The sequence below is a fragment of the Elgaria multicarinata genome, chromosome 4 (assembly GCF_023053635.1).
Source record: "Elgaria multicarinata webbii isolate HBS135686 ecotype San Diego chromosome 4, rElgMul1.1.pri, whole genome shotgun sequence".
Taxonomy (NCBI): domain Eukaryota; kingdom Metazoa; phylum Chordata; class Lepidosauria; order Squamata; family Anguidae; genus Elgaria; species Elgaria multicarinata.
Genome location: NC_086174.1, coordinates 60137906 through 60155106, shown reverse-complemented (window position 1 = coordinate 60155106; position 17201 = coordinate 60137906). Strand labels below are relative to the sequence as shown.

Genomic DNA, 17201 nt, shown 5'->3' with positions numbered 1-17201 from the left:
TGTTGGTTGAACCCATTTCTAAATCAATTAACACTCTGTAAATATGTGACACCAGGCCTTTCTCCCCCTTGCCTAAAAGTTTAAATATGGATTCAAATGGTTTTAAATTTCCCAGGACCTGTTCTTTAATATCCTCTCTCCTAATAAACATACCTAGATGATACCATGCTAACCATGTTATTCAAGCTTCCTACAGTTGAGTCCTCCAAAACTCCCTGGGAAGAGGCTGAGCATTCAGGTAAAATTCTTTCAATCTGTAGAGCCCCTTCTGTTTAAATACCATTATATCCATTGGACAATCTTTGTCATGGAAGGCTGGATGACAATATAAGGGAATCATAGGGGATATCCCTGGTATTAATTTTTCTTTACTCCCTTTCCATACCTGCAAAATTGCTCTCAAGGTAGAGGTGTCACTAACACATATTCTCTTAAGTTCATTTTTAATGTATAAAAATGAATCCACTGTCTCTGATAGTAACATCATTCTGTCAACTTGTACCCACTGATTATTATTATAATCCATTGATAACCAAGAGAGGAAGTAGCGTAACTGATATGATTCATAATATAATATTAAATTAGGAATATCCTATCCTACTACTTTACATTGCCTGTATCTACAAAAATTAGCTGTGCGTGGTTTCTAACTTTTAAATATAAATTGCTCAATTCTACTTTGCCAAAGTCACAGAATTTTATACTGGAAGTTCTAACGGTTATACAAATACGTTAACTTAGGAAGGAACATCATCTTAATGGTTGCTGTTCAACTAGAAAATGAAAGATTAAGTCTCTCCAATTTCATTATGTGCTTCACAATATTTTCCCATAGCTGCCCATAATTTATTTTAAAGAGTTTTCATGTGTTCCTAGGTATGTAGATCCCTAAGTAGCAGAAGCAGTTGTTTACTAATGGAATCCCTAGTTTTTGTGAAGCTTTTAATTGCTCACCTGGAGGGAAATTTAGACATAAACAGTCCATTTTTTTAAAAAAATTGACCTTCAGGCCCACTGTTTCCTTAAATTTATATAATTCTATCTGTAAAGTCTGAATTGCATACATTGGATTACTCAATGTGAATAACATGTCTTCCGCGTACAAACTAATCAAGTGGTCAGTTTTACCCACTTTAATTCCACTTATGTGTGGGTGAGCTCGAAGTTGATTTGCCAGGAATTCAATTACAAGGGTAAACAAAAGAGCTGACAATGGACAACCTTGTTTAGTGCCACTGTACATATTTATATTACGAGAGTCCAGATTATTGACACGAATCTGTGAAAATGCGCCTTTTCCAGAGGGACATTGCCAGGGTTGCTGCAGAGTGGCAACAATGTAATGTGTCACTAACGATCCTGATGTGCTCCCTCTTTGTACTAAATCACCCGAGTTGGGTGGACCACGGCTACTCAAGCTCGTCAGCCTTGGAGACAGAATATAGCAAAATGTGTAATTTCGCCATTCCTTTTGAAATGAGGTTCAAACATCTCCACTTGGTTGGTGAAAAACAGAGGCCTCTTCTTTGTGGTCAATATTTTTAACATTTATTAAAAAAGCAAAATGTATGTTCATTTCAAATGAAACAGTTAAAAATGTTAAAGCATACAAACACAAATTGTGTACTAGCAGCATCCAATTGTTAGACTTTTCTAGAACTCTGCAGTGCTGTTCTGGCAAGCTAAAAACATTGTAGCTTGCAACCCACTGTCCTCACCATAGTGCAGATAAAACAAAAGCTTTATAAAATTAACAGGTTAAATAAGCTTAAATAAAGGTGTTAAATACAAGTCACTCGCTCAAAGCTTCTGTACAAAGATAAACAAATCTGGCATTATACAAATGATTGGCTGGCTCGCACCACATATGATTTTAATAGTTAGGTTCTTCCTAACCATCTTAGCTGAACGTGAACTATACAAAAGTCACTGACACTGAGTGAACTGATCAGGTGAGCCATGTACAAGGCATGTGTATCATTAGAAAAATCAGAACACTGTTTAAATTCAGGCACCATTTTTCCTGCAAATAAATAATCCCTAATATATCTGCATCCAAACTAGTGTTAAACTCATCAGTGCTAAATTTTAAAAACACAGTTTGTGACTATTTAATTCTACTTCCATTCTTATTGCTATGACAATGTGACTGTGGAAATATCTACTATACATACATACAAAAAATAGAGCACCTTTAAACATGAAAGTATATGCCTAATTATTATTATTTTTATCTTACAATACTTAAACCCAAGCTACCATAAGTTGCTTTACATCTTGCCTGGAAAAATTGAAGTACAGGAGATAAATCCCAACTTATCTTTCTCCAGGCAAGCCCAAGCCAGAAGTATACTTTAAAATGTCTAAAATGACACCAGGAATTGTACATTCATTTTCACAAAAACAAATATCTGCCATTTATTCTCTGTTTTCTTCAGATGAACATGAAGATAGTTTGTAATAGTCCATAGCCTTGTTCAAATGAATAGAAGTGGGCAGAGATTATAGCAGAAAATGTAAAATGGATTGTTGAATACCTTGAAATTAAATGAGCCTAACTCAGAATTAATGGGTGATATGTAGCTCTGATAGTGCTTTTTCTCGACTCCTATATTAGGATTTCTTGTCTATTGTATTGAAAAACCATTCTGTAAATTTTCTTAGTTGAGCAGCTGCTGTTTGCGATTCTTCCTGAAGTCTCATGTTATCTTGTCTCAAATGCTGGACTTCAGCTTGGAGAACAGCTTTGTCTTGTTTTTCCTAGATCACAGAAAAAGGAGTTGAATGATGTTTATAGGCATTATTTTTGTTGCTCTTGTTTCTGAGTGACTTAACAGACTTCTGTTTACTTTGACTCCCTATTCACAATGTCAGCAGTGCAACTCTCTGCTGAATCCCCAAAATTGCTTGGTCTGCTGTTCTAAAGAAGATGGCCTTGCAGGCTAAGCAAGATAAATGAGATTGTATAACCAAGTTTCTGAAGCAGAGCTATAAGACTACACTGTACTTCAACACACTTCATTATAGTAAACGAGATAACTTCACAGAAAGATATAAAGACTATTTTTAGAGCTATACATCAGATTAAGAAAAAAAAACCCCACATAGACTTAGAAGTGCTTGCACACAAAAATATAAGACAACAAAATGATCAGCTGTATGGTTTCTACCTGCTAGATATTAAATACCACTACAGAACTGTGCAAAACCACCAGGATTTATTTCATCAACAAGAGGCACAGAGTCTGTTGTACTGTCAAATATTTAGCAGCAGACAAGGTTTAAAAGCCACATCGTCTGTAACATAGTCATGGGAGGAAATGTGGGTGAATAGGTGCAACAGTGAATCTTAATATGTGCAAACCAACTTTTGCACTGCTTTATTCATACTAGGAGCTCTACTACCGGAAAGTGAACAGAGTTAAGTTACAAATGCTGGATGGAGATATGAATAATTACACTACAATAGGTATCCTGGAGGATTGTGCATGGAGCCTTCTTAACATCATGAAATGTAAGACACTCAGTTCAACAACTAAACCATCTGATTCATCAAGCTATTCTCAGAAACTGAATGGGATTGGGGGTGGAGATTAAGGTTTTATTAAATTTAACTGGAGATTAATAAAGACTTCAGCAGTACCAGAGTCAAGCAAGTTAGCAGTTTTAACATTTCTTCTCAGATCCATTTATACTTTTATAGGTAATTGGGTTAGATTCAGCTTTGAATAGGGCGTGTTCACACATGCATGTATGTCTGTATGATTTAAAAGGAAAAGAAGCACAAAGGGTGCTAAACCCTCCTCCAGCTCACTTGAAATTGCCTCCCCAGGGTGCGGAGAGGTTTGGAAAAGAAAGTGGTGGGTCTTTCTTTCTTTCTTTTTCTTTCTTCCTTTTTAATCAAATTCCCATTCCTTCATTCATAAAAGATTTAGTGAGACTTGGATTTAATCATGTACGTCCATTATTATCATATCTAATTAGACCTAAGGACATTCTGCTCAATTTGAGTAAAGCTTTCTAGGTGGCACAATAAACAGATTGTCAGAAAACCTTTGCAAAAGCAGAGGGTTTGCAATCATTTCTTGCAGTTCTTCGCAATGAAAGTATTTATGACCTGTAGAATTTGAATGCAATGTCATTTTTGTGGTAAACAAGTATATCAGTACTTTCAGATCTTACACATGTTGAAAACTTTTCTTCTTAATTTTGTTATTATAATAGAAAAATTCATGAATTACTTAAGACAAAAGGACATGTCTTAAGTAATTCATGAATACGTAAGTATTAAGTATTAATAGTCAACTGCTATTTCTACTTTAATATTTGTATTTTCAAGCAAAATAGATTTTAAAAACAGTTTGTTTTAAAATTTAAAGTAATACTCTTGGCACACCTATTTTCCTGCAGAATACAACTGTAAACTCAAGAATTATGGACTTGGTACATTTGCAAATCTGGAAGATGCTCCTATAGCTTATCACAATACTAAGGTAGGATGCTCCATATTCAGATGGAGCACATACATTAATTTATCATCTAGGTTATAAGGAGCCAGATCCAGAGGGCAGGTGGTACCAAGCTTATAAACCAGAATTATCTTTTTTTTTTTAAAAAAAAAAAAAAGGAATAATTTTGGAATGCAAATACATCTCATTTATTACATTTCTATACCACTGCATAGCCGAAGGTCTCTGGGCAGTTCACAAAAATTAAAAACCATTACAACGCAATATACAAAGTACGAAAAGAAAGGGATTTATATAAAACCATACAAACAGATAACACACACACAGACAACATATATTTTAGATATAAAATTAGTTTGTTAAACCATTACCCAAAGAGGATCCAAGGCCTAATTTAAACTTATACATACAGTTCGTCAGGGGAAAATGCCATGTGTTACAGGAAAGGCAACAATGACTCCATACCAAGTCAGTCTGATCTAAGGGGTTTGGAAATCCTTCTACTTTCATATTGGAGAATAAACACAAAGTTTTAATAAGAACTTTGAGGTCATTCTCTTGCTCAAGTAAAAAAAAACCTTAGGAATTAGCCTCTGACAACTGGAATTCATAAATTAACATACAATGGAAACAATTTCCATTTTTAATGCTTACTGGCTGATATACTGAGTATTGCGCAGGTACTTGAATAATGTATAGTAGGGAAGCCGATCTCAGTGGACGCGGGAAACTGTTGTATGCCTGTGCTCTGAACTCCCTAGTTGTTGTTGTTGTTGTTATTATTATTAAAAAGGGAGTTAAAGAGGAGGCCAGGGTGGTGCAGTTCCCTCCCTTTCCTTTCCTCCCGTGAACGGGACATAACAGACCAGGTGCTCCCACATGTGGCAGCGCTAAAGCCTCACAGTGGGGGGACGGGAGGAGAAGGAGGCCTGAGGTGGCCACTTATGTCACAGTTTCATACCAGTTTCATATGAGTGTAGCCTATAGTGAGAATGTCAGCTGGTGTGCTGATATTGGACAGAACTCATACGTGCATTGCTACTATAACAGCTGGGCAAAAACAAAGACATTTTATTCTACTAAACATTTTTACCTTCCGAAGATCAGTTTGCAATTGTCGGAGGATCACTTCCAACTGGTTTACTTTTCCTGTCAAAGTAGTAGGGCTATCCTCCCTACAAAATTAAATTGCACTTTGGAATTATTTCAAGATACCATACCCACTCCCAAGCAACGTAGTACCAAACAAAATGCAGATGACAATGGAGCAATTGATGTAATGGCTGCAAAAAGCACACACAAGTAGTTATTCAGATACAAGTCCACACAAGTGATCTTTACAATATGAAGGGTGCAAGATGCTTGTTCCAAGGAACACTTAAAAGCAATACAAAGCAAGCTGCGATAGCGAGTACTCAATAACGTGAAGGTTGTCTGGTGGTTAATTGCAACCTTTTTATCACTGAAAATCTAAAATTGTTAGTCTTTATGAATCCACTTGTACAACCATTCAAAATATAACCAAAGGTTAGTCATTAATAGAAACAGATCTGTCAGACCGAATGCAAGGAAGAATGCATATATTTGCAAATAAAATTAGTGGTAATATTAACAATTTATTGTGGATGACAAAACGTTAGGAAGCAGATAAAATGGAGAAACTCTTTTAAAACAAAACAATTGTCATGTTTTTTTCTTGAATGAATGAAATTCAAGCAAGTTTGTTCTCATTGAGTTACTATGTGACTTTGTATATGAAGGAGAGAGATGGAGGGATGTCAGTAAGAGTAAAAGAGTTTAGGATAAATATTTATTTATTTAATGATATTTATAAATTGCTTAATCAATAAACATTTCTAAGTGATGTACAAAACAGTACAGTACAAGATCACAATTAAAACTGTAAAATGTTCCTTTATACAAAAGACAAGTTTACCTTCCTGGGAATGCTTTTTGAAAAAGCCTTTTTCAATAAGCCCAGAAGGGTTGGCCTCTGTCTAATTTGTAGTGGTTCTAGGGACCAGGTGTTACGATACTGAAGGCTCTGTTCCAGACCTCTGAAATTTTGGGCCCCACCAGGAAGTTATGCCCTGATCAGCACAGCAACCAAACATGCAGGTAAGGGATTAGCCAATCTCTTAAGTAACCTGAGTTATTCAAGACAACTGCCCAAACTTTAAACCTGGTTTTATTTTTTCCTTTTTTTTATTAAAAAAAATCCGCCCATTATTATTCTTCCCCAACTAAGGCTTTGAGGACTGGTGTTAAGATTTTGTTCTTATTTTAAACAGATCTGGTTAAGAGACTTAAAGTATGCTAGCTGAGACTGATGAGAGTTGGACTCCTACAACATCTGGATTTCCAGTTTCCCCACCCCTGCTGTAAAAAAAGGCATTATATTAAGATACTTTTGTGGGTAAAGTATCATCTAATTTACATACCCAGTAGTATCAACGAAGTCTTTTCCATTTGTTGGACTTGTGCCCAAGGCTTGATTATTCTCTAAACCTTGCACATGCTGCATGTCATTCAGGGTGCAAAAAGATGCCACCCTTTGATCTGGAAAGGCAAATACATAAAGAAACATCTAAAATAAGTTTCCTTAACATCTAAAATAGGTTGCCTGTATATAAAACTGATCAAGAACTAAGATATCCTCTTTATATGGATCCAGCTACAGCCAAAGAAGACATGTCTGTATCACATTTTTCAAAATGCCCCCAGCAATTTTCAACGTAAACTATATGAATGCAATCCCACTGTAGCCTCAGCGTTGCATGTAATTGGCAAGATATTTGTTTTAACATTATACTGCTAATTTAGTGTTGAAGAAATTTACAGAAAATCTGAGACCATGACCAGTTTCAAGCAAGTTAATAGCAAATACAGGCACTTCATAGAGAAGAAAATAAATAATTCCATAATAAGCTATGGAATCTAGTATAGCAGAGCATATTTATTGTATTACTATACTTGACAAAGTAATTGATTACCTGAAGGCTTGAGTTTTAATATGCTAGTGCTACTATTACGACCTCTATCACAGGTTTATCAATTTTAGGCATAGAAAGTAAACTGTTTTCTCTTAGGATTTTCAAGTAAATTCTTTTCCCTAGAATTCATAGAGCACATGCTTGACTTCTTTAGGAACTGAGTTTCCTCACTGGAGGACATGCAGTGTGGCAGACAAAAATATACTCGGTGCTAAAAGAACTGAGTAGGCCACACACAAATTGGTATAGAACATGAGTAAACCAGGCCTTAAGGGGTATTTTTTCCATGCAAAAGGTTTCTTCTGTGAGAATAAGGATCATTCATTTATATGTAGTTCGTACTCTGAATTTTCTAGAATCCACAGACATCTACTGATCTTGGCCATATCATGCCTTCCCCTCTTATCTTGCAAAGGCCCAAAGCTTGCATATAATCATGCAAACGTGCAAACATATAAAAGATAGTTTTAAATATATATATATATATTAAGATCCAACAGTCAACCCCAGATCATCACCTAGAAATGAAGTGTGATGACAGACTGGCCCGAGTTCTTCGTCAGAGTCAAAATCTGAAATAAGATTTAGAATGTTCCTATGAACAACAGAGTTTACCGAACTGACTTTGGAATAATGTAGTTGCTATCCGCATGAGAGAAAAATGTTGTGGAATATTACTTAGCATCAAATCATGTTAACTCTTACTATGGGATCTTCTTTAATCTTCTCAAAACAGTATATTTCCACCATCAGCCCACCACTCTCACTTCATCATTTATGTATTTTGTTCATTAAAAAGGTAACAAAAAGAAAACATCTGCCATCAGTTAAAATGTGCTAAGATGCTACACGGCAGTGAAAGGCTGGTCCATAATCTTCAGGTATAACATACAGTTTAGTTAATAGGCAGAACCCAACAGAATGCGGCTCTCCCTGCTGTTTTAGTTCCGCAAGCAGCTCCTCCCACCCATTCCACTGCACAAGTGGGACTCACTGCTTGTGCCATGAAGATTCAACGCTTCCTAGAGGAAGCCCCGAAACAATTAGAAACACTTGATTTTAGATCAGAACATGTTGGCAGAGCTCCCGTATGTGAGCTCTGCTGACCTGCCCTTTTTCAGAAACCATCATTTCAGCTCATTTCTGGTTGCTCCTGGAAGTGCTAAATCTCCACTGCTCAAGCTGTGCATGCCACTTGCAGAAAAGAATCGGCAGAGTGCAGTGACCCATTTGATACCATTTATAGCAAACTTTCTTTCTGCTGAATTTTTAAACTGCTATAAACAGAACAGCAAGCATTTGCTAAACATATCCATATTTGTAGTTTATGATACGTCCGGTTTTGAACAGCAAGTTCATATGTGCTGGTAAGACAAGAAAATGATTTCACTCTTCAGTGGCAGCACACAGCCAGAGCTCATAATGGCAATACCAGGAAATTAAAAAGTGAGTTGACTCACTCCAAAACAAAAAAATATCTCTCGTACAGACAATGCCTTTAAAACATATCTATTATAAACAATGGACCAGTGTGATGTTTCACTGCTTATTGCTATTTATTTATGCTTGTACATGCTGTTTAGACTTTGAATGGTAAGGACGCTAAGTGGTTAATTCTGTTGGGAGAGGGAGGGAGTGAATGCAATGTTGGAGTGAATGCTGATTGGCTGTTAGATTCAAGTGTTTGAAGGGGAGTGGAAGCAGTTAGAAGCAGTCGAGAGTGGTGAGTGTGGACAGCTGACAGAGAATCTGGGTTTGTCTGCTGAAGGGGTTAGATCAGAGTAAGATCATTTTCTTGTTTTCGGGGGGGGAAAGGGAATAGGAGGAGATAGTTTTGACAAGCAGGTAGAGTAGGCAAAGATACATGATATATACTGTATTGTAACAAACAAGTATTGCAACAAATGAAACCACAAGATTGAGAAACTGCATGAACTTATTGCTAAATAAAAGTTATTTTGGTTCATAAACTGGATTAGATTCTTAAAGTACCTGAGGCAAAGTACTAAGATATATGGTGGCAGCAGTGAAGTAAAAAGGTGAACAGAGTAGAGCACAGAGTGGGGCCAAGAAGGGTCAGTGAAACACAGAATCAGTGAACAGCAATATTCTGACTGAGTCCATGGTTGGGATCCTTTGTAGAAAGAGGTGAAAAGGAGACCCAAAGGGAGAAGTCCTGACAAGCAGTAATAAAATTTTACTTTGATACTTATTCTTTTCACTTTTATATTTAAATATTTTAATCTTTGCCTACAGTTTTTCATTAGCATGTAATGAAAAATAATACAGACACAGTAGCCCATAAATACATATTTTTCTTTTTCTCTGTTTACTAGCAAAATATACAGCTACTCACTTTTGGCATGTTTACTAATGTTCCAAAATAATACAACAGCAAGTTTAAAAATATTGCAGTTTTATATCAGATAGCATAAGCCAAGACAATCCTTAGATATACTCTGCTGTAACGTGATGCCATTTATAAGGTTGTATGTAAAGCAATGGGTTGGTTTGTACGTCACGATAAGCCATGCTGAGAATAAGCCACCATGGTTTCGTTGTTCACTCGCCAATCCACATTACTCCAGATAGATGTTTGCGCCCTCTGTGGCTTACACAGTGGTCTATTTTGCCCTTAGTCCTCCTACCTGCTCTTAACTCATATCCCATGGGCCACCGCAGCACAACCTCTCTTGTAGCACAACCTTTCTGGCTTTCTACCCTGCTCCTATCACTATTCTTTTTCAGCACAACTTTTTTCCCTTTCACATCCCTTTTAAAAATGTATTTGTTGTTGCTTTGGCAGTACACAAATGCTTTCAGATTCCCAACCCCCCACCCACCCTCCACAAGTGTGCCAATTCACCTGTCTGCTATTTATTTACTTCAGAACACAGAGCTGAATGTACCACCCCAATTTATTTAGTTATTTATTTATTACACTTATATACCGCTCCCATAGCCAGGGCTCTCTGGGCGGTTCACAGAAATGCTAAAATTTAGATAAAAACAAGTATACAAAATTTAAAACTCTAGAACACAGAACATACACACATAAAGCATTAAAAACCGTTAAAAAAAATAGTTCCATCCAGTTCAGCCACCACTTTTGGAGTCCGCGGTCAAGGAAAGCACTGAAGTGAGGGAGGAAACTGACATGGAAATTTGTCAGTTCAAGACATAATACACTGAGAAGATGACATTCACTAGAGGGAGTCTATTGGACACGGACACACACACACAAGCCCAGATCACAACCCCTTTTCGGAGCAATTGCTGCATTGCCCAGTTTTTTCTTCTTTTTTTGGTGCTTTGATAGTATGAAAATGGATTCATAATTTTTATTTTCTCTAGTTCTTTGCAAGTGCACAGATTCACATGTTTGCTATATGCTGTCTGCAATAACAGAGTCATCTTGTCAATTTCCTTATCAATTATCTACTCCACTTCTGCACTTCCCTTGACAATGAACTCCAAAAGCACTGAAGTGGAGTAGATAATTGACAAGGCAATTGAAATGGTGACTGTACTGTACTGCAGACTATACATAGCAGACAGGTGAATCTGTGCACTTGACAGGACCAAGAATAACAACAACAATAACAACAACAGCAACAACAACAACTAATCCATTTGCATATTTCTAAAGCACGACTTTTTCAAGGTTTCAAACTAGTTAAAGTCATTCCAAAATGTCATTTTGCCAAGAAGCTGCTGACAAGGCATGCAGTCAGTTTCAAGCCACCCCGAGAACAAGCAACCCTCAATAACCCAACAACAACCCATGGATTCTCAGAGTGATTTATTTATTTATTTATTTATGGCATTTCTATACCGCCCAATAGCCAAAGCTCTCTGGGCAGTTTACTTTCTGGGTTTACCGTCCAGACTTGAGCTTGCTTAACAAACCACTCTGTGTGAGTTTACTTGTCACACTAAGCCACACTAAATTCCTAGAGACGATCACCCACCTAGGCGCTTGTTGTGGCTTGTCTCTCCCTCAGTCCATCCCAGGACATATCCCAGGGGCCTTTATAGCAGAAATCTTTGTTTCTTTGTTCCCTGCATTAGCACCCTTTCTGCAATTGGTCAGGATGGAAACTTCCACCCCCCAGACATCGGATTGGCAAAGCGATCTAAGTTTCTGAGTCCTTATGAATACAGTAACACGTCCACAATTTTTGGGGTGTTTTTTTTAAAAAAATGGCCGGGGGGGGGGGTTGCGCAGGACCACCTGTCCACTATTGAGAGCAACATAGCCATATCCTCACTTCCCAAGTGAAACTCCCACCTACCCTCATCATCAGACTGCAAAAAGGAAATAATTTTCTGAGCTCTAATGAACATGGGAACGTGTTCACAATTTTTTGTCTTGTGCAGCTAACCATACTGACATCCCCCCTCTTGTTAATTTCATCCTCCATTTTGGAACTCCCCTTGCTAGTGAACACTTTTTTAAAGGCTGCTTCGTGTCCTATTGAAGCAGTAACACCCACTGCTAAAGCTCCCTCTCTCCTGCAACTGCCAGCCACTTTAGGCTCCACTCCACTGTGTTTGTTGCTTCCCTACACTGATCTCCATTGCTAGCTGACAGATAGATAGATGGATGGATAGATAGATGGGTTACAGAGCAGTGAGCAGGATAGCTAAACATACGCAAATGTTATGGCAAAGCAGTAAAATGTGCAAAGTTCAAGGCATTGCAGTAAAACTAAGGGGGAAACTGTGCAAATTTCAAGGCACAGCAGTAATACTGAGGGGGAAATTACACAAATTTCCTAGCAGCAGACATTCACTCAAGAATTGTACGATTCCCCCCCCCATTTTATTTATTTATTTATTTATTGCATTTCTATTCTGCCCAATAGACGACGCTCTCTGCTGTCTAAACATGCATAGGTTTGCACCTTTAATGGATTTTAAGGATAGATTTCTCTAAACTTTTGAATAGTAGGTATCTAGTGTAAATGACTATATTCTGAAAGAAGAGCCAAACGTGTAGTGATTTCTGGTGATCTATAAACACACAAACAGATGTCAAATTTATAGAATATCAGTGGCATCACCCAAGGCAGTAAAAATAGGTGCTAGGGAAAATTTGAGCAAAGGCAAAGAAAAAGGGGGAAAAAAGAGGGGGAAAGACAGAAAGTTTAGAAAGATCGATGAAAAACATTCGAAGGGGCATTCTTTGAAACTTTTTGGGAGGAAGTTAGATAAATGTAATTAAACATTAAAAAGATGTGCTTTGTATTACACGTGCAGCTGATGTGAACAATTGACTATCAGTTTCCAATAAGCTTTTCAATTGGACTGCCACAACATAAGAAGAGAAGGAAGAATAGTAATCAAAACCCACATACTTGCTATACCCTTGGTTAGCATGGCTTACTTCAACTGAGTCTGAGAGACTCAGAATAAAGTTCTTAACATATTGCCTTCATGTCCTACTTTGAAGCTTCCTATAGCCATCTTGTTGGCCACTGTGCAAAACAAGATGTTGCATCAGAGAGGTCTTTGGTTTGATCCAGCAGAGCCCTTATGTTCTTCAAATGGTCAGAATAAGCACATTAACCTCTTCAGTGTGTCTCAAGGCCTAAAAAAATGTCAGACACACAAAACAAGAAAAAGAAGAATATTTTGCTTGTAGTCTTGGATATTTCCTCTGAAAAGCTGAACACAGGCTGCTGTTGAAGGGAATACTATGACTGATGGCATGACTAAGACTTTTCTTATGTAATGGCTTATCCAAGAAGAAAGAACTAATACAGATGGCTTCAATCTCTGCTGAAGGAAATATGGATTCAGGATCCTTTATCTTTCATAAAAAGAGAAATAAATCATGGGAGCACATAAATGGTGGATCTGAGATCTGAAATGCGGAACTGAATTGTATGACACCACAGTTAGGCATTATCAGTGAGCCTTCTGACCAATGACATGAACACAAGCCCCTAGATGTTTTGTGTGTGAGCATAGACCTCTGTACCCTGCCTTCCAGCATAGAAATAGGGGCCCGGATTATACCTGACAATTTATTTTAGAAGTATAACAATGTAGGCATCTTTGTAATACCTAAGAAAGGCTCATTCGATCTGGTAAGAAATATCATTACAGAGTAAATATGATGCAATATCAGAGAATTCTGCAATGGATTCAAGTATGTTTGAATTTTTATGAATCGGACTTGCAGATTCTGTAGCTGCCAGCTTTTTTTGAGTCATTCTGCAGACTTGCATACTATTTTTTTACTTTGGGGGCGGGGGGCGCAGTGCCCCCAGGCCTTTCCTGGCTGAAGAGGATTCTTCAACGTCTTTCTGCATCCAGCTTCAGGTCTGCAACAGCACAGAATTGCTAAAACAATGTCCCTGCTTATTTTAGGGTGTCCACCCCCTTCTTTTCAAGTAAATATGATGCAATAACCAGCAAACTGTTATATTCCTAGATATGTGGTGTATCTTAAAAACATTTGCAGCACTATCCTAAGTCTGTCTACTCAGAAGTAAGCCTTACTGAGAATAATAGGTCTTACTCTGAGGTAAATGTAAATAGAACTTCAGCCTGAAAAGAGGGTTGAGAAAAGGCAGGAGAAAGGGATAAAGATAGGGTGATCATATGAAAAGGAGGACAGGGCTCATGTATCTTTAACAGTTGTATTGAAAAGGAAATTTCAGCAGCTGCAGGTGCCCTGCCCTCTTTAAAATCTGGTCACTCTAGTATAGTTCCTGAAGCGTTAACTGTTGTGATGAAGAGGGAATTTCACCAGGTTCTCCATATATACAAATGACACCTGCTAAAATCCCCTTTTCTATGCAACTGTTAAAGATACAGGAGCCCTGTCCTCCTTTTCATATGGTCAGCCTAGATAAAGATGGAGCCATTGCAGTAACAGAATAAACAACTGTGTGCTTTTTAACCCACATTTAAACACTCTATTAAGTACAGCAATGATTATTGTCCCTAAACATACACAGAGAGAATCCTTCAGTCAGGTGTAATGGCATTTCAGTCCCAATCAAATAATCATAACAGTGAACCAGCTAGGTTTTCCATGGGAAAAATCTGTACATGGTGACAGATACTTGTTTTAATATTTTAATTAATACATACATTATCCTTTCCTATAACAAAATGGTGCTTGCTCCATTTAAGTGTGTTCAGCATCAGGGCAGCAGAGGGAAATCTTATATTATTTAGTTATGCTGCTATGACATAAGTTAAAGGCACAATCCTATGCATGTTTAAACAGAAAAAAAATCCTACAACTCCCAAGAATGTCCTAGCCAGAGTGCCTGGCTGGAGCATGCTGAGAGTTTTATGACTTTTTTCTTTCCAAACATGCATAGGATTGCATCTTAAGTGGGTTTAAAATGTGAAACTCAGCACATGTGTGGAATCTTTTAAAAATATTATTACTCTAGCATCAGGAATGTAGCAGCTGCGCAATGTGGAAGGTATAATGAGCTTTCCTCCCCCTCTGCTCCAATTGGGGCCATAGGTGCACGCCCTAACATGCAGACTCTGTACTGGAATCACCCTGAATTACGCCTGCAACATTTTTGGATATGGCCCACATGTAGCAGGGAAGCTTCTCAAACACAAAATCTCCAAGTGCATTTTGAAATTAAAAACAAACAAAAAACATTCAGAAATTGTTGAAGGAACTGATTTAAACAAGCTCTTGATCATATGCATATGCTGTTCCACCCCTCCGAAGTTTTCCCCATTTAACTCCTTTTATCTTAGTCACCTGAACAGTGCAAATTAATAGTTGATACTTTAGGAGACAAAACATTTAGGAAAAACTCCAAGGTAACATAGTGTTCATACATAAATACAAATTCAAAAAGATAAATGTGCACTAGAGATATATTTTAAATATTCGCTTCCAAATGTAATTTCTAATTTCATTTAAAATTTAGAATAATGAGCAGCTACTTACTTCATTACGCATTCTCAGAATATTTATGAAATAAATATGAAATGATGACTAAGTTTAGGAAAAACTGCCCTGGGACACCATTTAACTGAGATAACTAACTAATGAAAATTAGCTTTTAATTCAATATCCATCTGTCAATCTCATGCCTATTTATTGTCCTTCTTACTCCAGCTATGGCTTAAGCCCACCAGCAAAGTTCCTGTGTCTCACCTATCAACTAGAAGTGACTGATTTGAGAAGTCCAAAAACAGACCAATCAAGAGGGCATGCACAGAGCTGCCAATAACTGGTTGCGCTGAATGCATATGTTAGTAGTAATCTTATAAGTATTGATCTTTAGTTTGGACTAGCTATATTTAATGGAGCAATGTTACACAGAGTCTTATATTACCTTCAAATGCTTGTGCAGCATCAACCAGGTGAGACCAGTCTAATCCTGTTGCTGTATCTGGAAGGGGCATCAAGCCAGGATCATTGAATCTTGATTTGTCAGATAAAGATCCATCCGAGAACCACAACTCATCTAAGTTAAAATGAAATAAAAGAAGTTGTTTTCAGGATAATAGCTTAATGTAATAGAAAAGGAGTAAGAGTTCAAAACTGTCAGGCAATTACATACACACAACGGTGGATCATCCATATGCCTAATTATCCTGATCTCTAACAATGCTTAAGAGATCGCAGGTGGAATATTGGAGAATGTGCTCCCTCCCTCTCTCATGTGCTAATTCTCCCTCCCCTCCCTCACATGCGTATTCGCCTCCTGATGTATTTACGTCTGAACCAGCCTTAAACAGTGGTTAATACTAATTGCAAACTAGTTTCAAGCCTGGACTTTAAATCCTGTTCCATGACAGAAAACTGGGTTCGTATAAACCATGATTAAGATCATTACGCTTGCTGGATCACAGAACCTTTTTCTATGCATTTCTCCCTACTTGTTTCATTACCAAAACAGCACAATAACCACATAATTACGTCACAGATAGAGTTGAGATAACTGTCTAAGCTGACAACTATAGGCCATGTCTCATGTTACCTTCACAACAGGGATTCTATTTGAACATGATTAGGCATTATCTGAAATGGTGAATCCACATGGGATGTATATATGGTAAAATTACTTCCTATGCCAGCAATGCACATCCTGTCCCAAAGAATATGTATGAATATTATAACATACAATTTCCCACATATACCCTTTATGTGGGAAAGAATACTCTATCAGTGATACATTATATGCATGCAAAATATTCCAGGTTCAACCCCTGATATCTCCAGGAAGAGCTGGGAAACTCTGCATAGCTGCTGCCAGTCAATGTAGAAAACAAATAAATGATCTGACTCAATAAGAGACAGCTTCCTATATTCCATTTAGAAAGTGTCATTTCTCTGCAAATGAAGTATCAGATCAGAGTGTGTCACACACACACACTTACGTCGTAGGTTTCCAGTTCCACCAGTTAAGCTTGATCTAGGAGGTAAAGTGCTGTGATACGGTGGGGTAGTGCTGAATAAAATATCATTTGGCAAAGCTTGGTCTAGCATTGAACTCCGTGAGCTGGCATATGAGGACCCTCTCCTATTGCTGCATATGCTCTCATCAGAAAGAGTGCGATACAGTGTCTTTCTTGGAGACAGGTTCCCATAAAATGAAAACTAAATATTAAAAAAAGAGTAAATTAGTAAATACACTTGAACATTTATCCTGATGATGACTGCACTAATATTTCATTTAAAGATAAACATTACTATACTATAGTAGACTAACAGCAGTTTAGTTATCTTTGTACTAGTAAC

The 17201-nt window shown here is 37.4% G+C and overlaps 1 protein-coding gene across 5 annotated transcripts in view; it reads right to left on the bottom strand.

Annotated features, from left to right (window-relative positions):
• Positions 1-1534: 1534 nt before the first annotated feature.
• Positions 1535-17201, bottom strand: part of SIPA1L2 (signal induced proliferation associated 1 like 2) — a 101677-nt gene continuing 86010 nt past the window's right edge. For 3 of the 5 annotated variants that reach the window (XM_063124368.1, XM_063124371.1, XM_063124369.1), the window contains 6 exons: positions 16841-17060; positions 15793-15924; positions 7981-8034; positions 6911-7028; positions 5563-5644; positions 1535-2760 (listed from right to left, as the gene is read on the bottom strand). In XM_063124368.1, coding sequence (XP_062980438.1) covers positions 2614-2760; positions 5563-5644; positions 6911-7028; positions 7981-8034; positions 15793-15924; positions 16841-17060 — 753 coding nt within the window. In that variant the 3' untranslated portion in view covers positions 1535-2613. The remainder of the gene's footprint in view (positions 2761-5562; positions 5645-6910; positions 7029-7980; positions 8035-15792; positions 15925-16840; positions 17061-17201) is intronic. The other 2 variants (XM_063124370.1, XM_063124372.1) reach the window with 1 other exon arrangement.